General features: G+C 41.3%; 1 protein-coding gene and 1 long non-coding RNA gene across 2 annotated transcripts; one reads left to right on the forward strand and one right to left on the reverse strand.

Moving 5' to 3' along the window:
- Positions 1 to 1929: 1929 nt before the first annotated feature.
- LOC123349376 lies at positions 1930 to 14882 on the reverse strand. Its single transcript, XR_006573512.1, has 5 exons — positions 14715 to 14882; positions 12314 to 12374; positions 7487 to 7595; positions 5448 to 5608; positions 1930 to 2715 (listed from the first exon to the last, which is right to left on the reverse strand). It is a non-coding gene; the product is annotated as an uncharacterized LOC123349376 (long non-coding RNA).
- A 93-nt stretch (positions 14883 to 14975) lies between these two features.
- On the forward strand, positions 14976 to 24010 carry PDCD5 (programmed cell death 5). The gene is made up of 6 exons (XM_044987385.1): positions 14976 to 15100; positions 16042 to 16082; positions 16606 to 16667; positions 18322 to 18413; positions 21346 to 21417; positions 22891 to 24010. Exons 1-6 carry the CDS (start codon positions 15035 to 15037, stop codon positions 22936 to 22938), a joined length of 381 nt encoding a protein of 126 aa, XP_044843320.1. The 5' UTR covers positions 14976 to 15034; the 3' UTR covers positions 22939 to 24010.
- Positions 24011 to 25146: the final 1136 nt, after the last annotated feature.

The following is a 25146-nucleotide window of genomic DNA, read 5'->3' on the forward strand; positions in this document are numbered from 1 at the left end:
CTCCTTTCTTAAGTGGTCATGTGTTGTTTTGGTCCAGGTCAAAATCAAATGTCTAAGAGGCAGTAATAAGAGCCAGGGTCAGTAAAGTTACTTTATCCATGAAAAAGTATTAAACAATGAATAACCCAACCATAGATAGTCCTCTGAATCCACTTTCATAGATGAGCTAACTTGAGCAAACTAACACCTCCTTCCAGGTACTGGTCACTGGAGACATAAATAGCATTTATAAATAAAAATATTGAAAACATTTAGGATGCTGTGCAGGACACATCTGTTAAATCTGGCTTTCAATTATCAGGAGGTTTATTGTGTGAGATTTTGGGGCAAAGGTTAGAGGCAACCAGTTTGTGTGGCTGTATTGTTTGATCATTTAGAGCATGTCTACACTGCACAATTAAGTTGATTTAATGTAAGTTGACATCCAGTTGCCACAGTAATTAAGTCAGTCGTGTGTGTCCATACCATGCTCATTGTGTCAGTGGAGTACCTCCTCACTAGCAGCGCTTGCATCAATGCACAGAGCAGTGCACCCTGGGTAGCTAACCCACAGTGCATCTAGCCACACGGGGTTTTGGAAAGGGCTTGCAACGCCTTATGGGACCAAAACATTGTCATAGGAGGGAATAGGAACATGGCTTTGGTCTCCCATGATACAGTTTCTTCTCTCCCTCCCTCCCCTGATATCAATGGCAAACAACACATATGTTCTCGTGCCTTTTTTTTTGAAACCTGAGAAGCATGGACCCTGCTCGACTGTACATTCTTGTTGTGAGCATTACAAACACCTTGTTCCTTACCCTGCTGTATTTCCAGAGCCAAGACAGGAGCTGCCACGCAGAACATTGAGATGTCATGCAAGCAGCCCTGCTGCAAGCCATAGAACAAAACAATTCCTGATAGCTACTGGCAGTCATGCAGCAGCTGAACAAGGTGGAGTGTCGTTTTTGGTCCCGGGAAACAAGCACTGACTGGTAGGATCACATCATTAGGCAACTAAGGATCCACAGTAGGATCCAAAAGGCAAAAGACCTTCAAGTGGCCTTGAATACAAAAGGCCACTTTCCAGGAACTTTGTGCAGGGCTTTCCCCAGCCTTGAAGTATAGCAACACTAAAATGAAACTGGCTCTGACAGTGGAGAAGCGAGTGGCAATCGCTTTCTGGAGCTTGCAATGCCAAACTGCTATCAGTCAGTGGGGAATCAATTCAGAGTTGGTAAATCCACTGTAGGAGCTGTTGGGATCCAAGTGTGTAAGGCCATTAATCAAATTCTGCTAAGAAGGGTCGTGACTCTGGGCAACATGCAGGACATAGTGGATGGTTTTGCAATGATGAGGTTACTAACTGCAGTGGGGTGATAGATGACATGCATATCCCTATCTTGGCACCAGATCACCATGCCAAAGAGTATATAAACCATAAGGGATACTTTTAAATGGTTTTGCAAGTGCTGGTGGATCACAGATGGTGTTTCACTCACATCAACATGGGACGGTTAGGAAAGGTGCATGACATGTGCATCTTTACGAACACAGAAAGCTGCAATTAGGGACTTTCTTTCCAGATCACAAAATAATCATTGATTATGTTGAAATGCCAATAGTGATCCTGGGAGACCCAGCCTAGCCCTTGCTCCCATGGCTTATGAAGCCATATACCAGCCACCTGGACAGCAGTAAGGAGCAGTTCAACAACAGGCTGAGCAAGGGCAGAACGGTGGTGGAATGTGCCTTTGGACATTTAAGGGGAGAAACCATGTCAGCTTGTCTGTCAAAGTACCGCAGTCTTGACCATCAAATGTCTTTGATTTGTCGCCTTTTGTTCTTGATATCCTTCCCCAGTGTTGAGTGGAAGGGATATTGCACCTCCTCCCCACCACCCACCACCTACCACCACCACCACCTCCAGGAACATTTGGGAGAGGGGGATTGGGAACAGGGCGATGCTTGCAGACAGTTCTGTAGGGACTGCAGAGGAAGTCTAGCCTCAAGCTGCTGTTCCTGAAGCTCAGCCAGATGTCTCAACATAACTGATTGGCCCTTCATAATCTGCAGCATCTCTTCCTGCATGACACACTCATGCTCCTGGGATGCTCTCCAGGTCCATGTCCAGTTTTTCAGACAATGAAATCCTCCAAGCTCTTAGCTCCATCTCAGCTGTCAGGTGTTTGTTATCTCAGTGAACATCATCATGCGTCCTCTTTTTTCACCTTCTAATCTGCAAAAGCCTCTCAGCTGGTATGGAGGATGTGCTGAAGGCTATAAGGCATGAAAAGTACAAGGCAACCATTGTCAGCGCATTCCCTGGGTCTAGTGCAAGGTTGCTATTTAAAAAACACTCCCCTTATTACACTCAAGTGCAAGCCAGAACATGCTCAGAATCCCTAGCTATTCAATGAACTGGTTTGCTGTTCCAGTCATGGTGAGTATGGTCTTGTGGCATGGGCGACGGGTCTTGTTCTGCAACTTGTGGCAAACCCATGTTGGGAGCACAGGTGGGCAGGTGGACAATGCCCTCTCCCCCTAGAAACATGGGCATTGCTTTGAAACCAGGGATCTGCATTAAGCCTCCAAAATTGCTGTCTTTGTCCAACTTGGTGTGGGTGGGTCAGGAGTTGAGGCCATGAGAGAACACAGGAAGTCCATCCCTCCTTCCCTTAATGCTGCTGGTAGTAGTAGCCCCGGACTTGCAGAATCTGAGGTCAACATCGATTCCTGTCAACCAAATCACCAGCATGTTAGGAAAAGTGTGGCTGAGGGACCTGGAAGTCACCAGGGGTAGTGGATCACATGCTCTATTGTTTGCAGTATGAGCACTTGTAATGAAAACTTCCGCCATTTCTCCTATGTGATATCAGTCTCCTGAGCGTAACAAAGGCGACAGGGGAGCAGATACTGCAAGTGTCTGGGTACAGACCTGGTCCTTATGCTGCTAGGCTGTGTACCACAATGATGCCAGCAGAGTTAATATTGGAGTGGCATGGGGAAGTGTCCTACAGTGGTGGAAGAAATAAGGCAACCCTCCCCAGAAACCTTCTGCAAAGGATGCAGAATACCTCTATGAAAGTTTCCTAGAGATCTCCATGGAGGATTGCCAGGGCATCCCTGGGCACATAAACAGTCTTTTCCAGGGAGTACCCTCTGTGTAGCTGGAGCAGCCACTGGGAAGCAGATACCCATAGCACCTCACTTTTTCTTCAGATTAAACATAAAATATAAGAGCATGTAACCCCTACAATTTGATTGGAATTTCATACACAACAGAGGTGCCTTCCCCAGCATCATGCTTGGACATCATGCTGTCCTGCGACCAGTGAGGCTCTGGCGATAAAACCAGCTCCTGGTTCTCAGGGAGAATGGATCCACTACTTGCCTGTCTCCCTTTCTTTTCCTCCTAATGCACCTAATCATTCCTCATCTAGAATGCCCACCTTGTCATTGCGTGAGGTGGCCTGAGACTCAGATTCATGGGAGGTGTCCATGCTGCATTTGGGGGTAGTGGTGGGGTTGCCATCAAGAATCAAATGCAGCTCATTGTAGAAGCGGCATGTCTCTGGTGCAGAATCAGAATTACGGTTCGCCCCCCGCCCCCCTTGTCTTCTGGTACACCTCCAAAGTTCTCTGATTTTCATGCAGCACTGCTGCGTGTCCCTACTGTAGCCCTTGTCCCCCATGCCTCACGCAATCTTTGGATAGATGTCTGTATTTCTTCTATTGGATCAGAGCTGTGCCTGAACAGATTTTTCTCCCCACAGACCAGTAAGGTTCACTACCTCCTGTGTACTACAGGCTGGAGAACCTTTGGGGCATTGAGTCACCGTGATCAGCTGGGCTGGCATGCTCTCCATGTTGATCATACAGGAAATGGGAATTCCAAAGCTCCTGGGGCTTTAACAGGGGAGGGGCTGTTTCCTGTATACCTGGCTGCTGTGCAGTGGATTTGAATGCTCTCACCAGAGAGGCCACAACTGAGCATTGTGGGACGCCTCCTGAAGGCCAATTCAGTCGACTTACACAACGCTGTGTCCACACTGCCTGTCGACTCATCAACATTGAATTAAGTACTATGCCTCTTGTGGAGATGGAGTAATTAAGTTGATGTTACAGGTGAGTTAGGTCGGCAGAAGGGACCTAGCAGTGTAGCAGTAGTAGTATATATTAGGTCAACATAAGGTGGCTTCCATCAACCTAAGTTTGTAGAGTAGATCAGGCCTCAATTGCCCTTGTGCTTAGATATTCATTGACTGGCACATTATATAAAAAGAAGTACTATACGAACTTGGTGATTTTCATAGCAATAGATACAATCTATCCCACTAGTACTCTTGAAACTTAAGGGGGAAAGGAGTTGGTGAGGGGGATACTGTAACAGAGTAGTATCTTTTATTTTGGAAGTCACTATGTTTTACAATCTCCTCCGAAATCCGCCTCTTAGAGAAGCATGGTCAATGCAGGCTCTAAACCAGGTCTGCTTATTCATTTCTTTCCCCAGGGAAAGTGATTTCTTGACTACCATGTTGTGAAACTTGCAGCAACAAATAAACCTTTCACAGATCTCACTCTCCCCTCCCTATCCATGCCTGATGGGTCACTACAAGTACTCAAAGCATCACTTGGTAGGTGCTGGTGGATGCTCGGAAAGGAAAACAGGTGGCTCTTATGCATAATGTGCGCATAATCACAGAATGCGGTATACAGTTTATGGTAGCCATATGCGATGATCAGCCTATGACAGCAGATCATCTGTTGTGACATATTTTATAATCCTTATACATTTCCTCAGCCTCATGATGATTATGCACCTAATCTACTGTTCCTAGCACTCTGGAACCACCAGAAGTGGCAGAGATCCCATTGCAGACTTCCTCTGCCTCTGCAACTGTGTTTAGAAAATATAAAGTGGATTAGTACAGAAAAGTAACTTAACCATCTATGCTTGGAAACTCTGTCCTTTCAAAACTGACAATCACCTAATCTGTAGACACTCTAACACAGTGGTTCTCAACCTGCGGCCCAGGGGCTGCTTGTGGCCCAATCAGTACATAACTGCAGCCCATGTGACATCATCAGGGCCATACAGCTAGTACATTATTGTGTGGATGCAGTCCACATCACACATAGGGAGCTGCATATGTGGCCCACAGTGGTAAATAAGTTAAGAATCACTGCTCTAACAGATGGGTAGAAATCTATGCCATGTATGAGCGTCATGTATGATGAATTATTCCAAGTCAAGAACTTTTTGACTTAAAAGGCTCTCCTTTTAAGCTTCCATACTTATGGTTAAAGAATATAATTACTAATACAACTCAAGTAGTGTACTGGACTGAAATCGAAAATGGGGGAAAAAATGCTTGGTGTGAACATGTAGAGTTAATGTTTGGCTCCTTATCTCAGTGATCTCATGAAAATACAGAGAGAAGTATAGAATGGAGTTTCCACTTCACCTTTGCCTTGTAGAGCACTGGACACAAATGATTCTGCAGGACAACATTTGTGCTGGACAGGTCAAAAGGTTGAGACATCCTGTACTTTGTGCTTCAATGAGAAAAAGACCTGCTCAAAATTTCTGCCAAACAGCCGTAAAGCATTAGTTGCTTCCAATTTCCTGAATTCCCAGAGAAAGAAACAAAACAGTAATTAGTTCAGATTTATTTCAACTCTCTCTTGAAGTTAATGGCTGTTTAAATAACTCTGAACAACGTGACAGTGCTGAACATTTGTGTGTGCTTATTTGGGAAGGTGCTTTGTACTGTAGATCTGAATTAGCATGTGTGTCATACTGAATGACACAACAATTATCTTTGCAAATATCCAGGTTTAGTGAAAAATAAAGAATAAAATCCCATATACACAGCTAGAAAATGTCAGGTTTACAGTAATTAGCTCATTTGCATGTTTTAAATCAAAGCAGCTTTTGAGTAATACAAATGTATATTCATATCTTAACTTAGCTAACTACCATTTTATAGCCCTCAGAAGTTAAAAATACTCAAACATTTTGAATACACACACACAGCCAAATCTACACCCACGACTAAGTCTTACTTAGTCAAAATTCCCATTGACTTCAATGAAAGTTTTGCCTGAGTGAGGAATGGATGAAGTTTCCTATATATAGCATCTACATATTTAGCAACTCTTTGTTCTTGAGCTCAGAAATTGTATGCCAAATTCCATTTTGAAGCAAGTTATTTAGCTGAGATATAAAAACTGGATTTATAATTGTAATGAAAACACCAAAAGAAGTCAAATTACTATATATAATGACTTAGTCAGAGCCGCTATAATAATCTCCTGTAATTTAGGAACTGAATTCTATGGCTGAAATCCTGAGGCCCAGGGAGGGGTTACAGCAAAACTGTAGCCCCGTAGAATTACTGTGGTTCTGCTGCACAGGCAGGGAGAATGAAAAGCAGTGGTGGAGCAAAGAAGATTCTGCAGGCCATTATATATCATGAAAAAGCATGGTGGGGCAGAATGTGGCCAGTAGGTCCACAAATTGTACAGATCTCTTGTCCTACAAACATGCAGATGGCGGTGGGGAATAGCAGCTTATGTTACTACATATGCCATGGTAACAGATGTGCAGCAGATGAGCACTGGCTGCTACAGACTGGGACTGAGGATTCCATTCCCAGTTAAACATGCTATGTCCTCTTTTCGAACATTCCTCACCTCCATTGTATTCCAGATTACACATTCTAAAATACTAATGTAAACAAGTTGAATTTTAGAATGTACTAGCTGGCTGAGTTGAAGCCTGGGATTCACTTAAAACTTGCTCTTTCTATGCTACGGATTTTAAACATGTTAGTTAAAACATGTTAGCTAACACATTTTTTGAATTCATCCAGCCAATGTGAACAGATCCCTACATGAAAGGAGAACAATATCCCATGCAGTTCCAATAAGTAAGTAAATCTTATAATTCTGTTAAACAGGCCAAAGAAGGTATAGAATCTAGTTCACTCTCCCAGAGCTGTGTTACTTCTGAAGAGGAGTAAAAGAAAAAATAACTTATTTTTTGTCACTAAACTAGGCAGATATGATTCAGTATATATAGGGAGATCAGTTGAGTAAGAATATGCCATTTTTTACATATCGCATTTTGGTAGATCCACACTTCAACATCTCCATTGTCAAATTCCAAAGAGGTAGCATCTAAGATCTTTTTTTAATTCAGCAATTTAGTTGCATGAGATCAAAGGTAAACTACCCTATCTCATTTAGAAGGAAAGCTGAAACCCTTAAATTAACAGCTTTAGTGAAAATGAGAAAATCTAAATTTGTTACTTAAAACACTACTAGTGACTACAAATTACACATTTGCTTTGCTTTAGCTCAGTAAGAAATTCCTAGATTGTCTAACCCATATTATTTATGGTTCAGTGATTTACATGGGAGTTTAGGAATGTCAGTGCTTGAGAACAGAACATGCAATATTCAGCTGCAAACACAGATAATGAACAAGGGTAACCCTCACCTCTGTTATCACAGAGTCGCTTAACCTGTTCAGTTGGTCTAAAAATGATTATTCTTGACTGTGTTAATGCAGTTATAATGTTCTGTTCAAATTAAATTCCGGTTTGAATCTGAAATAAAGTAAGAATAAAAATTCATAGGCAAGGAACACAAGACAATTTATTCTACATTTGTCATTAATTAACACAATGAATAAGTGACTCTGAAATCCAACTTGTAGAAATTTTACAGATACATTCAATATTATTACAGAAGACTGCTGAGTTATTATAGATAGTATTAAGATCCAAAAAAATTTAAAAGCCAGTTCTGTTTTAATCTATAGGTTGCTAATCACTTTTATATATGTGCTAACAATGCACACCACATGTTTTATTGACCCTGTTGTGCACCAGCTCATTAACCACAGCTGCTCTTGATGCGCACACATACAGGACCAAGACATATAGACAGACAGAGAATGAGCTACAACAATATAAAGAGAAGCTTTGGGGCCAAAGTAAAGAGGAGTGGGTGCTCTAAAACTATAATTTTGTTTAACTGTGCACATGATAAAGCAATTTTAGTGCAGATATTTATTAGAAAATCAGGTACCAGTCAAAGGATGGGGAGATGGAGTGATATCAGTCTCTTATTTAAAATACTGCTCAAGGGAATTTTGGATGATACTACTGGCAACAACTGGCACCTTGCCCATAATGGTGGAGCTTTACAAGTGATAGCACAAAGATAGCAAATTTTAATGTTGATTTTAATGGGATTTCTCAGGTGCAGAAAGTTATTTATATTCATTCATTGAGTGTTTTGCTGGCTTAAGACCTAAGGTCCTGATCCAGGGCCCACTGAAATCAATAGGACCTTTTCACTGACTTCAAGGGGCTCTGTGCCAGGCCTTAAATGTATAACTAGTACAAAAGTGTTGAAATGTGCTATGCTGATCTGATGGTATCAATAGGGTAAGCATCTGAGAATTTTCATTATTATTTCAGGTTGGTCAGTGTTGAACCCAAAGAGGGGTGCAGTCAGAAAAGCCTACAATATATATACACATCACTTAAAACATGGAACTACTCACAAAGAATTGGTTTAGAAAGATTTTCCATTCCTCACTTCTCTCTTTTCCAGTCTGTAAAAGCTTCCCCCTTCTGATCCTTACATTCCATCCCTCACACCCTCAAACAGTATTTTCCTTAATATTTTTAAGTAAATTTTTTAAAAAATATTTCTAATACCTTATTTTGCATTTGTCATTAAAAATGAAATTGATTACATATAAAAACAATTTCATTTTTAATGTTTCCAAATTATACTCATTAAGGGCCCAATTCTGCTACCTTTATTCAGGTTGAGTAGAACCCTACATTGCAAATTACCCCATTGACTTGAATAGAATTTCTCATAAATGTAATAAAATGGAAATTTTTCCATTGACTGCAATGGGCTTTGGATCAGGCCTGATATGAGTAACAGTGACCAAATACTGAATGATTAATGATATATATTTTTTAAATAAAACACATTACCTATGTTATAAATATCCCCATAGATTATTAAAAGTGAAGGAAAATGAATAATCTAATTTATTTCATTTATGTGACTTTATTTAATTTCTCTCAGAATGAATGCTGAATGCACTGGTCAATTTTATTTTTGTTTGTAATTAATTTCTCGACCATTTAATATGTAGGTTTTCATGAAAGGGCAAAATTCTGCAATGGTTAGGTTGCCAAAACTGCAAGAGCATGTTTATTTGTTCAAAAATGTTTCTACTGGAATTTAGGAGAAAACCATGGAGTTATTTCTATTTATTTTAAATTCTGTAAAATATTGTTTTTAGAAAACCATTATTTTGGGTCATAAATGACTGGCAGTGTCTCGTTAGGAAACAAGAAATTCTTCTATATGCTCCATCAATAAAGTACTACAGGATGGAGCCATAATAGGCCATAACACGGGAGCCTGCCACAGTGCTGTTGCAATTTTTTGGCTATTGTTACAGAATATAGTAGTACTTTTATAAGGATAAGGGTCATGCGAATACTTGTGTAAGATAGACTTTAGGAATATAAGGAAAAAGTCTTTGTGAGCCACCTACTGTTTGAAATTAAACCTCACAGTTCTTGGAAATGAAACTTTTGCTAATCAAAAACTATTTCCTGGAGTTAGACACCTCTTCAAAATACACAGTTAAGTCCTCTTCTTCTGTTATTATACTAGATTGATAATATATCTTTAGCGCATAGCCAACCTATTGATGTTGATCATCTTCCTCAGATAGACAATCACAATTTAAAAGAGTGCAATATTTCAACTTGGTGATTTTTCTCAAATGTTGTTAAATGAACATTTTGTAATATCTGTGAAACATGTTATTTTAGTAACAGTAGCAACAACCTTTCATCATTAAGTAAGTAATAGATTCCCTTAGAAGACTTTAGGGATTAATTTTTGAGTGGATCAGAATTTCAGGAACAGTACATAGACACTAGTTTTAAAAAAGAGTAACAGTGACGAACAGCCTATAAATAGGAATTTCAGGCTTCTCTGGGGCAACTGCCAAGTTTCTTAGAACATCAGAGTTCCTCACATGTTCAATAGTACCTAGAAATTTTCAAACAGATTAGGCCTAAATAATATATAAACATCAGCAATATGAAATATTTGACAGTGTGGTATAACAAAAAGAGATATATATTAGAATAAAATATTTAACCCTTCAGTGTCTTGGTTTCTTTAAGAAAAGTGTAAATAACTGATAATAGCTAGGGTGTGGGATGAAAGGGGAGACTATCACAGCTTTCTAGACCCAGTCTGACCAAAGGATCCCATGCCATTCAAGACATCGCATTCACTGTTTTCTCTCTAGTGCTTGACTCCTCCACTCTCTGTCCTCTGAAGGTTGGTCAAATTCCTAGAATATTTACTTGCTTATAAACCTCAGCAGTCTTTGCACCAAGCACAAATAAAGGGTGCTAGTGCAAAAGCTATTTGGCATATAGTGAAAGTTACCTGACATGCTAAGACATGTTAAACAAATGGGGTCTGATCTCACAGTGATGTAAATCAGGAATAATTCCATTTAAGTGAATTTAGTTACACCACTCTAAAACCATGAGCTCACAATCAGGCCCATGTTATTGAATGAGGCACAGTGTAAGTGATATCGGGTTGGATTCACCACTGTGTTACTCCAGTTTTACATCAGCGTAACCACTGATGGAAATACTGATGTGAAACTGGGTTAAAGCACTGGTGAATCATGCCCAATATGTTTAAGATGTTCCATATAAAGTTTGTAGACACCTGAGACTCTTAAATGTTGAAGGTCCTTAGGAATCTTCTTAAGGATGGTATAAAAGTACTGGAGGTAGTTACCAAATTAGATTTGTTTCTGCTAACTCAAATAATAGTCACAAATGGTTCATTACATTTATAGCATGTGTAACCCACGCCTGTTGGGTGTGGCACTGTCACATTCTACTAGCACCTAGATCAGCTAGTCTAGAGATTGAAGAGTCTGCTACAGCCTTGACTAAGGGCATGTCTACACTTATCTCTGGAGTGATCAATCCAGCAGAGGTCGATTTATTGCGTCTAGTGAAGATGTGATAAATCGACTGCCGAGCGCTCTCCAGTCGACTCTGGTACTCCACCGGAGCAAGAAGCATAGGCGAGTCGAGGGAGGAGCGTCAGCAGTCAACTTACCACAGTGACTGAAGACACCACAGTAAGTAGATCTTATTCACGTAGCTGAAGTTTCGTAACTTAGATCGATCCCCCCTCCTAGTGTAGACCAGGTCTCAGAGAGATGTGTCTTTTAGCTCATGTAGTAGAAGCTCATGCATTAAGCTCCCGAGGTCCCAGATTTGATGACGCTGCCAACTAGGATCTGTTGGCGTTAAAAATAGGAGCCCGTCCAGGATATCAACTAGGAAGTCTTTGAAGCTCGGGACACACTTCCTCAGCTAAGGGAAGTATATAACCCATGCCTGCTTGGTGTGGCACCTACACCAGCTAGAGATTGAAGAGTCTGCTGTAGCCTTGGCTAAGAGAGATGTGTCTTTTAGCTCATGCAGTAGAGGCTCATGCATTAAGCTCCAGAGATTTCAGGTTTGATCCTGGCCCACAACGACCAGGGTCTGTCAGTGTTACACATACATGCTCTTTGTGAATCAAATTACATCCAGAGTTACACAGGTGCAACTCCCACTGACTTCACTTACAGTTGCACCTATGTACCGGAGTGTGAAATTTGACTTTATGTTTAGTCTAGCACGCAACATCTGCAAAATGTTGTTTCACTTCTGTGACAACTATGATGCATTCCATATTCTTCCTTTTGATTCCTCTGTTCACAAGCAGTTAGGCCTAAATGTTCAAAAAAAGTCACTCAATTTTGGGGTGCTCCACTTGAACCATCTTCATGGGGCCTACCTTCCAGAAAGAGCTGAGCACCCAGCCTCTAAAAACAGGGCTTTTTAAGATCCCTCAGGTTGAACACACAAAAACCGAGGCATTCAAAATCATTAGTTACTTTTGAAAATGTAGGCTGGATATATTAGTGACATTTGTAGGAGAAACATAGTTAATCATAAAATGTACTGAAAGATTTAGAACCAGACCTCTGAGCAGTTTGAAAAGCAGGAATACTGCACCTTTGTTCATCTACAAAAATGGTACTTAAGAGTCTGTGTACCTATTACTGTGTGTAAAAAGATTAAAGAACTAATTTTACTTAATAATAATTTAAATCCCCCACTATAATATTGAGATATCATGGAGAAGCTCAATCAATCTGCGAATCATTCTGAAAAACCTGCTTCTGTACCTTCATGCTTTCAGCTATGAAACAGTTCAGCTTGCATCGAAGAAGCATCAATATGTATTACCTAAAAATACACAAAAAAGCAAACAGACAGCTCACTAGACAACAATGAGATAAAAACCAAAACACGGTGCTTCATGCCTCCAGATTCTTTTTAATGGGCCAAACTCTCCTTCTGTCTCTTGAAACTCATAGTGTAATTGTCAGTAATTGCAATGATACCTTTTCATGACATAAAAACTCATCAACTGCAGGCTCATTGCTAATAAACTTGTTTAAAACAACTTATTAAGACATAACCTTTAAGTGTGTGAGAAAACAATATGCAATCAAACATGCAGTATAAACAGCTATGAAGCCAAAACAAAATGTTAGGATTGCTGCAGCTTCCTTTGAGTGAATCAAAGCATATGGTGGTATAATGGAGCATGAATTTACAGCAACAGAGATGTACGATATAGATTAAAGCTTCATCTGCAAGGACATACTGCACAGCAAAAAACAACAATTATTGTGTTTGTTGCTTTGTATTTTAATGATCAACAAAGGAGCTTTGGTAGAGCGAGGGCTCCCTCTGCTGTTAGCATGATGATAATAAAGCTTCCTCAAAATCATCAGCAGAAATGTGCCCTCCTGATAATACTTTTGTTTTAAATTCAAAGAAGCAAGAGCAGGCCCAATAGGAAATCAACCGTACACACTGAGCTGATTCTGAGGATGGACACAGGACTTCAGGTCTTGTGCAGGTTAGGAATGTGAGTGAGTGACTCCAGTTCCACTAAAGGAAAAATCAAAGCTTTTTCTCCCTTTCCCTCTCTCCGCCTTCACAGCTAGTCATAATGAACTACTGAATTGCCCCTCCTGCTGTAACAATTACAAAGAAATGGAACAAACAAAAAGATCTCCACTAATTGCTTTCGCACCCACTGCAGGTTCAAAGCACCAAAAAGCAAGCAATTTGATGCCTTTTATAACTGATTTTTGTTATATTATTATCCCCTGAATTTCTATAGAAATATTAATCTTTAAAACTTGTAGCACTTTCAGTCCCTGAAGAGCTGCCTGTTTGATAACTGGTATCTCAGATGGAATAACATCTAGTGCCAAATGTGGTCTGCATTTGGACCATGATAACTCCCAAATTAGGGCTTGTCTACACTAGCACTTTACAGCACTGCAACTTTCTCATTCAGGAATGGGAAAAAACACCCCAAGCACTGCAAGTTTCAGTGCTGTAAAGTGGCAGTGTAGACAGTGCTCTTGCCAAATTAGAGATCTCTAGCAGTCAGGCATCATCACTTGTGTTTTGTGGAGCACTGATTACACCACCACCAGGTGGAGTATGTCCATAATAGCCACTCTGAATTCATATAACTGCTACCTTACACCAGCTCAGGTGAGGGCTGGTATATTTATCAGCTTTCCATGGCTTATTAGGGCTGGAAGAAGAGAAGCACCTAGTAGCTGAGGGGCTGTTAGGAGCATAGCTACCAGCTGACTTCTCCCTACCCTCCACTGGGTCCTGAGGTATAGTATCCACAGCAGTCCAAAGATGGATGTGGAGTTCCATGGTCAGAGTGGGCATAATGGTGTGTGTGTATATGAAGTGAATCATGTCCTGTGGGAGCATGGTTGCCTAGAGAGGAGTATATCAGGGAAGGGGTGTAAATGGCATTGGCAGCAGAGATTGCAGTGTCAGCCAGTGACCCACAGTTGTGGAAGTGAGGCTAGGGGAGAGCATTTCTGAAGTGGTATGGGACTCTAAAGAGGGGCAATACTGAAGGGGCCGTGGGCTGGTGGGGACAGAGGGGTGACTCAGACATCAAAATAAGGAAGTTAATCAGCTGAGTGAGCTACCAGCTCTCACAGCTGGCAGCTCTGAGGATGGAGACTAATGGTGACTTTGAGGCTTTCCCCTATAAATTACAGGGGTAACTTCATCCACTTAGGCTCTCCCTATGAACCCACCAATGCCCTTCTCCAAGCCGGTGCAAGGTACACTTCAGTCAGCTCAGGGACGCTACAGACAACGATTTCTCTAGTGCAGACATACCAACGTCGCTGGATATAGCAAATCACATACTGGCTGTAGAGCGGTCAGAAAAACGGATGCAAGTAGCCAGCCAGGGCAACCTGCACCACTGTGGCACTGAGGGGGCCAGCTCCGCCGGTACGGCGCAGCCACTGTGCACCCCGCCCTTGGTGGGATCTATCAACACAACCAGCCCGTCGGGCCCGGGGAAGATCACGCCGCGCAGAGGGGTCCCCAACCGGCACAGAGACCTGCCCTTTGCCGCTGCCAGCCGGCGCGGCGGGGAGGCAGAGCGGGGGCAGAGCCGTGCTGGGCTGGGCTGCCGAGGCTTGGGGACAAGGCTGAAGCGGGGGCAGGCCCGGTAACGCGCACCTGGGCCCTGCAGCGCCCATGGCCGTGACGACGGTCCGAGGCGTGAGGCGGAGTCCCCGGCCAGCAGCCCGAGGTGCGGCGTGTAGGAAGCAGGACCCACCCGCTCACACCCTAACGTCTCGCTCCGCCCGGTCCTGCGAGCGCCTCCCCTCGGCGCCCATTCCCCCCCCAATCCCCTCATCCCACCGGCTCTCGGCTGACAGCCTGACAGGGCTCTCGGCAATGGATTGGCGGGGTCTGGGACAGGGCGCACGCGCACTGTGTAGTGAGCGGCCTACCGGTTATCTCGCGTTGTCCCACCCCCCTCCCTGCCCTGAGCCATGGCGGACGAAGAGCTGGAGGCGCTTCGCAAGCAGCGGCTGACTGAGCTGCAGGCTAAGCATGGGGTAAGGGGCTGGCACCGCTCGTGGACACCCCACCCTGGACTAGCGCCCCTCCCCACTTCGACAGCTCCCACCGCTACCTCCTCAGCGCCCGGGAACCCGACAGCCCCCCCCCCGGGGACCCGACAGCCCCATTGAGCCCCCACCGCTACCTCCTCAGCGCCCGGGAACCCGACAGCCCCCCCCCCGGTCCTGAGAGCCCCATTCAGCCCCCGTCCCCGGGAACCCTACAGCCCGCGCCGCTACCTCCTCATCTCCCCCCCTCCCGTCCCGACAGCCCCATTCAGCCCCCACCCCCGGGAACCCTACAGCCTCCATCGCTATCTCCTCAGCACCACCCCCCCCGGTCCCGACAGCCCCATTGAGCCCCCGTCCCCGGGAACCCTACAGCCTCCATCGCTATCTCCTCAGCACCCCCCCCCCCCGACAGCCCCATTGAGCCCCCGTCCCCGGGAACCCTACAGCCCGCACCGCTACCTCCTCATCTCCCCCCCCTCCCGTCCCGACAGCCCCATTCAGCCCCCCTCCCTGGGGACCCGACAGCCCCCACCGCTACCTCAGCCACCTCCCCACCCCCGGTCCTGAGAGCCCTATTCAGCCCCTGTCCCCGGGAACCCGACAGCCCCCACCGCTACCTCCTCAGCCCCCGGTCCTGACAGCCCCATTCAGCCCCCCTCCCCGGGGACCCGACAGCCCCTACTGCTTCCTTAGGTCTGAGAAAAAGCTCTGTTTAGCTCAAAATACTTGTATCTCTCACCAACAGAAGTTGGTCCAATAAAAAGATATTCCCTTGCCCACCTGGCCTCTCTTAACCATGGTCAGGCAGGTAATTTTGCTTTAGCTAGCTTATTTTAAATTCCAGTGAAATCCTAAAATCTGACATCCTGCACAGAGTGTTTTCTATAGGGATTGCTAAAGTGTTTTCTGTAATTCTTGTCTTTCAGGACCCTTCTGGTGATCCAGTGCAACAAGAAGCCAAACAGAGGTATGAATCTGAGTTGTTGATTTTAGGTAGCATGTTCATCGTGGAGTGGTTTTGAATTTCTATCAGTTTGTTTTTAAACATTAATTGCAGTTCCTTGAAACACTAAACTGGTTTATTTTGTTATATAAGTCAAAGGGTTTTATCTTTTGCTTAAGCAAAATTTGGGAATTTTGCCTGAGATGCTTGGAATTGGGCCCTAAATTATTTAGAACTTGCACCTGTTAATGGGAACTGGATCAGATCTTTAGTTTGATTTTGTAAGGTGTTGTGGGTTGTTTGTTTACAATCTCTAAAAACATTTTCTTACACCTCAGATAAACATTAAATTTTCTTCATTTTTGTGTGTTAATCTGTTATACTTAACATCTGTACCTACTTGAATGAAATGACTTTTAGTCCTTAAAAAATAATTTGGTTTTTGTTTTGATAATACAGAGTATTCAGCAGACTTGGTCGTCTTGCAAGATGCTGTGTCTGATGCTTGAAACCTTAGTTCTATTGTGTAACTGAATTTTCATTACAGGGAGTCAGAGATGAGAAATAGCATTTTAGCTCAAGTTCTGGATCAAGCAGCTCGTGCCAGATGTAAGCATCCATGTATTTTGCCATTAAATAAAAATTCTCATTTATACTGTTATGTCTCCCTAAATCAAGGCCTTAAATAGAATGCATAGGAGATTAAATAAAAGAAAGCATTTATCTCTGATGATGGAAAAATAAGACTAATGCTGTGGATTTTCAAATCACTAATATTTTAAAAAAACTTATCATGGATACACATGCTGAAAAGCAAATCCTCAGATGTGGTAGTTTATTCTAGTGGGAGCAGGAATTAGTAAACTTGGTGCTTGTGAAAGGTGCCAATTGATAGCCTGCTTAGACTGAATTTCTCTGTGTTTTTATGGGGAGAACATGTGAAAAGCATAGTAAGCAGAAGTGCCATCTTCCCTATGCCATCCCATCAGTGTATCTTAACCCTTATTTAGAAAGGCTCAGCTCTAGGAATGAGAGAATAAATCAGGGTCTCTGCCAAGACTGCGTGCAAGGATGAGAGTTGTCATTGATGAGCTTTTGTGATATGGATGTTTGCTCATTAGGAAATTGAGGGTTTGTCTACTATACAAACCTAAGTCAACCTATATTAGGTTGACTTACAGCCACCACAGTAATTACAGTAATTGAGGATCTAGGCCCAGGAGTCTACTACAGCTGAAGAGCCAGATTTTGAGACAGGTGGTGCACATTCACACTACCTTCTTTGGATTGGTGGTGTGCATCCTCACCAGGAGTGCTTCCACTGACCTAAGAGGGGGAGTGGGGGGGAGCTGAGAGCCTGGTATCTCAGCTTCGCTGGCAACTCCCTGCCAGGAGCCTGGCTCCCCCATAGGGTCCTGCTAGGCTGCCCTCTCCCCCTTCTCCACTGGTGACAAGGCTGTCCGGCTCCCAACAGGCACCACTTGGGCTTCTCACCCTGGCTTCCATTTGGGAGCTGGGGGCAGCTGGGCTCTAGCTACCTGACTTTCTTGCCATGAAATTGACAAGACAGCCGATGTAAGGGATGCAGTGTTTACACAAATACTGTTGCCCTAACTACACCAACATAAGCCTTATGCCTCTCATGGAGGTGGAGTTATGTTGGTGTAGTAGGGCATTTACACTGGTGGGAGGAAGGCTGTAGTGTGGCCTTATGTCAACCTGTAGTGTCGATCAGCTGAGAGTGTGACTACCAACTTATTCGTATACCAAAGACCATCTATCTAAAGTGGTAACAAATTGGTCACAACTGATCTAATTTCGATTTGAACCAGTACCTAGGAGTGAAAGGCATTTTCATCCATTGCCAATTTCCCATAATCTGATTTTGAGATTTTAATTTGTATGTATTAAAAATGGAGGTGGTACTTAGTAGAGGAATTTGGCCTTGCTACTAGTGATCTGCAGCATTAAGTTTAGTAGCAGGATGAAACACCGGTAAGTATGTAGGGTTGTCTTCTTGTAGGTAGTAAAGATTTGCTAGGGGTTCAAATCTCTTAGGAGGAGCATATTTGTAGTGTTTTGTATAAATTAAAACTATTCCCTTCAATTCATGGTTCTTTCATATCTTAGCATGAATTTAGGACTAAATTGTACAGTACAACTTTTGTTGTATAGTAGATAAATTGTACAGTATCTTATTCACTTCTTTGTATAGTAGATGGAGGTAAAATACAAAAATGAACAGTACCCATTTTTGTTGCAGTAAGCAATTTAGCACTTGTGAAGCCAGAAAAGGCAAAAGCTGTAGAGAATTACCTTATACAGATGGCAAGATTTGGACAGCTAGGTGGGAAGGTAAGTTAAATTTCTTATGTTACTCTAGTTCTTTTTTGCCTGGTCACTTTCAAATCAAGTGTACCCAATGAAACAAACTGAGAATTTCAACACCGAAGTGTACAAAAGTTTGTATCACATGCTAAGGTGTGAGCTACAGCATGTATATGAATGATTCTCAAATCCTTAAGCTGTGTCTGTATGTATCTATGTACATTTGTGTGTAAACACTGTGTCTATACCTATTTTTAAATATTTATGATTTAGCTGTCTTAAACTGAAGTGTTGTTCTGGAGTGGAGAAGTGCAGTTTAATGCCCAGGAAGACTGTCAGTCTTGTAATTGAAAGCATTTGTTCTCCTTTTTGACATTGCCTCAACAGAGGCCATTGGCTCAGCTGGGGAGTTGCAGGTACTGACAGCTAACCCACATTATACTAGCTTCCACAAAGACAGGGGCTACCTTAAGCTTCACCTCAAATGTGATAAAATTGTATTGTGTTTTCATCTTAATCAGTTTTGCTACCTGGGTGGCTTTCCAAAGTACCATAAGCATCCTGGGGAAGGGAAGTTTATATACCCTGGATGTTAAGAGCTATTGGCTGCAAGTCTAAGTGAATAAGATCATGTAACTAGTTATGAACTAGCGGACATTCTAGTGTCTCACCATCAGGGTTCACTCGTTGAGTTGGATGGTAGCCTTGTGAATCTACAGTGTATTATCCAAAACATTTAGGGTTAGAGTTCAATTCACAAATTGCTGTTCTTTCAATAGTGCAGCAAGACCAAATGCTGATTTATTTTTATTATTTATTTTTTAGGAGGGCAGTGTTCTGAGGGAGGCCTCTCCCCACTCCAGAAAGCAGCTTTAATTAAGGCTTCTGGAGGTAGATGGGGAGCTAAGGGACTACTAGAGGACACAGGACTTTTACACTCCTTGTAAATGAAACACAGGGCTTGAGGGAATTGCACTTAATCTATAACTGTCCAGGCCCATGACTCCTGCAGCAGGGCTTTTTGGGGCAATAAGATCTGAGAACAAGTTACTGTGGATAAGTAGTTCTTAAAAATACCTGTCATTGGTACGGAAATGCTGCAATTTTCTGTCAGCCATATTGTAACTTTTAACAGGAATATTTTCTGGGGGCAGTAATATCACATTGGTAATAGGACTGCCGCATGATTTAAAAAAATCTCAATTATCGCACAATTTTAAAAAATCATGATTAATCCCATGATTAACCATACTGTTAAACAATAATAGAATACCTTCTATTTAAATATTTTGATGTTTTCTACATTTTCAAATATATTGATTTCAGTTACAATGTGCTCACTTTATTTTTGATTACAAATATTTGCATTGTAAAAAAGAAATAATTTTCAATTCACCTAATACAAGTACTGTAGTGCAATCTCTTTATCATGAAAGTTGAACTTACAAATGTAGAATTATGTACAAATAAACTGCATTTAAAAATAATGTAAAATTTTCGCACCTACAAGTCCACTCCATCCTACTTCTTGTTCAGCCAATCGCTCAGACAGACAAGTTTGTTTACATTTGCAGAAGATAATGCAGCCCACTTCTTGTTTACAGTGTCACCTGAAAGTGAGAACAGGCATTTGCTAGGCATTGTTGTAGCCAGAATCGCAAGATATTTACATGCCAGATGTGCTAAAGATTCATATGTTCCTTCATGCTTCAACTACTGTTCCAGAGGATGTGTGTCCATGCTAATGATGGGTTCTGCTCGGTAACTATCCAAACCAGTGCGGCCCGACACATGTTCATTTTCATCATGAGTCAGATGCCACTAGCAGAAGGTGGCTTGGGTTCTGTAGTTTCTGCATCTGTACATTGCTCTTTTAAGACTTCTGAAAGCATGCTCCACACTTCATCCCTCTCAGACTTCGAAAGGCACTTCAGATTTTTAAACCTTGGGTTGAGTGCTGTAGCTATCTTTAGAAATTTCACATTGGTACCTTCTTTGCATTTTGTCAGATTTGCAGTGAAAGTGTTCTTAAAAACAACATATGCTGGGTCATCATCTGAGACTCTTATAACATGAAATATGACAGAGCAGGAGACATACAGTTCTCCCTCAAGTAGTTCAGTCACTAATTTTAATTAATGCATTTTTTTTTAACAAGCATCATCAGCTTGGAAGCATGTCCTCTAGAACGGTAGCCGAAGCATGAAGAGGCATATGAATCTTTAGCGCATCTGGCACGTAAATGTCTTGCAGCGCCAGCTCCAACAGTGCCATTTGAATGCCTGTTCTCACTTTCAGGTGACTTTGTAATTAAGAAGTGGGCAGCATTATCTCCTGTAAATGTAAACAGACTTGTTTGCCTTAGCGATTGGCTGAACAAGAAGTAGGACTGAGTGGACTTGTAGGCGCTAAAGTTTTACATTATGTTTTTGAGTGCAGTTAAGTAACAAAGAATCTACATTTATAAATTGCACTTTCGTGATCGAGACTGCACTACAGTATTTGAATTAGGTGAAGTAAAAAATACTATCACTTACAGTGCAAATATTTGTAATAAAAACAATAAAGGGAACACTGTACACTTTGTATTCTGTGTTGTAATTGAAATCGATATATTTGAAAATGTAGAAAAACATCCAAAAATATTCAATACATTTCAATTGTATTCTATTGTTTTGCAGTGTGACTAAAACCGCGATGAACAGCGATTAACTCAAAAAAAATCATGATTTAAAAAAATCATGTGAGTTAACTGCGATTAATTGACCGCCTTAATTGGTAATCAGTGTCTTTGGCATGTGAGCCACTAAACAGTATGTTACAGTCTCAATAGTCAATTGAACACCTTTGCAAGCACACAAATGGGGAAAGGGAAGCAAGAGAACTGTACTAGATTCAATTATCTGAATCTAAGCCGCTTCTCCAAATAAAGTGTGTGGCTTTTATTCTGTCTTTCTAGGTATCAGAACAAGGATTGATAGAAATACTTGAAAAAGTGAGCCAGCAAACAGAAAAGAAAACAACAGTAAAGGTAAGTTTTTTCCAAAGGCAGTGTAAACTTGGTTCAAACTTGTTTTCAGACAATGCAGAAAAATAAAAGGCTAGGGCCAACAATAGTTGCTGCACATATTTAATGCTATTTCAGGAGGATACACTATTTGTATGTGTTAAGCTATATAACTGCTTAAATATACATTTAGATTCTTAATTTTACATTTTTGTTAGAAAATAGTCCATGCATTTATTTACTAGATCATTTTTTATTCATGACTTGTCAGGTTGCATTTGGATGAAAAGTGGAATTCAGTCAGTTGTTTTTTTTTAAATAACTACCTTGAATGCACAGAATACACAAGTTTTTATTAAAACATGTTTTGCATTTAAAAGTGATTCTTTAAACAAAGGAAGTATCTGTGGTTTATAGCTGGCCAACATGCCTTCAAGATTTTAGAACTGGTAGATCTTCTCATACCTCAGTTTTCCTTTTCCAATCTATGAATAAAAATATCATTCCTCCACTTTCATCTCCTGGTTGGTTTTTCAACTTTGCATTAGCTAGTCATTGAATTGAATTAGTGGAATAAACTGAAAGAAAATATTCTCTCTGCACCTTCAGAAGAGACTACTGCTTTTAAAAGCTGATTCCGGATTTCAAACTTTGGTTCCACGTGCTTAGCCAGTGACCAGTTCAGATGATTGACTTTCTTTAAATATTTGGCAGCAAACATGTACTACTTGAATTATTTTTCTAATGATTAATAGGTAAGTTTAGCGCTTAATGTAGGTTAATTTCAAATTTAATTTTACTAATTTTTTTTAGAGTATTAAATTAAAAGTCTAATTTTGATTTATATCATAGAATTTTATCCACCCTGAATAGTACTAAAGTAACCAAGTACTCAAATATGGAAGTAGCTTTTGACCACAGAAGTTGGACAATATTTTAGTGCCAGCTATTTTTACTATAGTCTATGCCCTTGGTGATGCTCACTGTGAATCTGCATTACTTCTGGAGTAATAAGAGGTTCTGGAATGTTGTGACAAGCTATTTAAACACTTAGATAAAAATTCCCTCTTCTAAATGTGTAGCAAGGCCAAAACTCAACAGAACCATAATAATTCTATAGGATAGGGAATTCAGGCTTTAGAAATACTGTACTGGGGACTCTAGCCTTGTACCTTGGAGCTGAGTTTCGGGGGAAGGTTTGTGGGCTGGGGTTATAGGGCCTGCAAACCACATAGGTCCACTGGTCAAATATTTTTACAGGGAGCAACGGGCTGTAGCAGCTACAATTCTATAAGTTACCATAGACTGGTTGCCCACTGCCCTTTCTCCATGTTGCCATGCTGGGGAGGGGAAGGATTCTAGATTCCATCCACACAGAACCCATGTGGACTACTAACTTGGATGAGCATTGAGAACTTTGCCCTTAGTGATTAACTTGAGTCTTGAATCTTTGAAGCTGGAAGGAGTTGCTGTAACTGAATTTGTGTTTGTTTCTAGTTCAACAGAAGAAAAGTACTGGATTCTGATGAAGAGGATGATGATTAAATGCTACTGTAAGATTGCTTAACTGCCTGGAAAAAGGCAAAGAAAACATACAGTATAGGCAAATTGAAAGTTCTGACAAAACATTTAAATGTATTTGCTTTCTGCATTTTTTGATAAAGGTCAATAAATAAATGAACTTGTGTTCTGTAAAACAAAATTTGAGAAGGGTTTTATAGCTTAACTTTTTGTAGTATTAAAGAGGCCTGTGTGGTATGGATTTTCCCACCATGTTCTTAGCATGAACTTTCCTTTGTCCTACTCAGCATGTAAGCTATGCTATCAGCACCTGCCACTCCGTAAGTTGTTACTATCATAAGAGAGGTCTTGGGAGGGCAGTAAAAGTGTCTTAGGTTCAAACAGCCAGAGCCAGTGGGAGCTGAAAGAATGACAACTCTGTCACAACAGTTGATGTAGAAACAAGATATCCTTTAGTTGAGGGGGTTATCCAATACCTCACTGGTTGTCAAACTATGGCTGATGGAATCTTTTGTTGGAGTCTGCAGAATAGAACTGCTGATGAGAAGAGAGGTGGTTCTTTGAGCGGACATCTTACCATGTAGTCTGCTGGATGAAATTGTACATAGCATATAGTTTGTTTTAACCAGTTTCTTCTGGAAACTGTCAAGTTGTCTCTCACTAGTGAGTTGTCCATCTCTGCAGAATGAGGTTAAAAAGTTGAGTAGAGTGGATATTCAGTTGTGGTTGAAACTTAATTGGATAATTAATGTAATACAACTTTATTCAGATAGTTGGTAACACATGTTCTTTATTCTCCTATTTATTAAATGGTTGGAGTTTCCTTTTGTCAAAAAAGGAAAGGCACCTGCTCTAAATTCCATGTGACTTGCATGCATAAAGTAAAACTGACCCTGTGTTGTCATCTTATTTGAAAATACAGTTTGAAAATTTGTGGTACAAATACTGTTACATCTTGCGTGATAAGATGGAAGTGAAAAGGGGAGAGACTCCACTACCAGAGAAGAGCTGTTTTCTGCTTTCATTTAAGAGCAACAGTGTACACTATTCCAACTGTAACGGTTTGGAATTGATTAAAATTTTGTTTAAAAAAGTAGGAGCAGTAGTGACTTTTTCCATCTGTGTGAATATTGTAAAAACTTTGATTACTACAGCGAGTGTTTATCAATTTTGTATTTTTAACTTGCAGTCTACATTATCAACTTCCTTATTTAAAATGGCATTCAATTGTAGGCTATAGTGATTAGCTTCTACAAAGGTGATACCTCTGTGCAACTCTTCATATTAATAAAAACCCAACCATTTAATTTTAGTGCAGTGAGAAGTTAACAGAAAAGCCTATTTGTTTAAAAAAATTGACTCCTTTCAGAGAGCAAACTGGCTTTTGCAGTAATAATGTCTACTTTTTCATTGTAAATAAGTCAGATATGAAAACCCAGTACAATTTGAATCTCATGTGATATCAGGGCTTTAGTCTGCAGTTGTAGGGTATACTGGTAAACTGTCAAATGCTTTTTAAGTCTGCTCCCCATCTTTCTCAACATTAACTATCTCATTATTACTAAAGGAGGATCTTCCATTAGATGGGTTTAAGATGCTACTGAATTTACTTAAATTTAGTTTAGGCCATTTTCTTACATATCAGAAGAGTGAAACTGCTTAGTGTGGTGAGATGTTGTTAGATGTTTGGCTGCATGTGTGTTTTCTGTGTGCTGTCCCAGCTCTGCACAGACAGTTGGTACAGCAGACCTCGATTGCACTGCCCAATAACCACAGACCCATGTGTAGCAAAAGAATGTCAGGTTTATTGTCACTGAAGCATGGTCCTAGTGTACAAGTACACTAATACAGGTATACTGTTGCAATGGGCTAGCTCAATTAATGGCAGGACTTTCCATTATCCCCTAGGCCAGCCAAAGACCCTCCTTCAGACTTCATTTTATACATCAATACAAACAAGTTATATATTGCCCCTCTGATGTGATTCGTTAGTGTTCCATGACATGGGTTGTTACCATCCATTACATGGATGATTTGATCAAATCATCTCTATCCATCATATAGTCATCCTGACCTTATCTTTACGAGGGGTCAGTGTGCTCATCTTTTCAAGGAGGTGTTTGTACCATACTTGGTATGGGGTATTCTGGTACCATCCTTCTGGAGTGTGTTGTGTGTGTTCTTGTGCCTGGCACTGCTTAGGAATGTGTTTCTGCAATATCAGTCCTGTTC

The sequence above is a fragment of the Mauremys mutica genome, chromosome 14, assembly GCF_020497125.1.
Source record: "Mauremys mutica isolate MM-2020 ecotype Southern chromosome 14, ASM2049712v1, whole genome shotgun sequence".
NCBI lineage: Eukaryota > Metazoa > Chordata > Testudines > Geoemydidae > Mauremys > Mauremys mutica.

What these genes read in the sequence shown, in the direction of transcription:
- PDCD5 (XM_044987385.1), top strand. Translation starts at nt 15,035, where the DNA reads ATGGCGGACGAAGAGCTGGAGGCGCTTCGCAAGCAGCGGCTGACTGAG. An exon ending in AGCTGCAGGCTAAGCATGGG is followed by an intron (nt 15,101 to 16,041) that starts GTAAGGGGCTGG and finishes CTTGTCTTTCAG; the next exon opens with GACCCTTCTGGTGATCCAGT. An exon ending in TTGGACAGCTAGGTGGGAAG is followed by an intron (nt 18,414 to 21,345) that starts GTAAGTTAAATT and finishes CTGTCTTTCTAG; the next exon opens with GTATCAGAACAAGGATTGAT.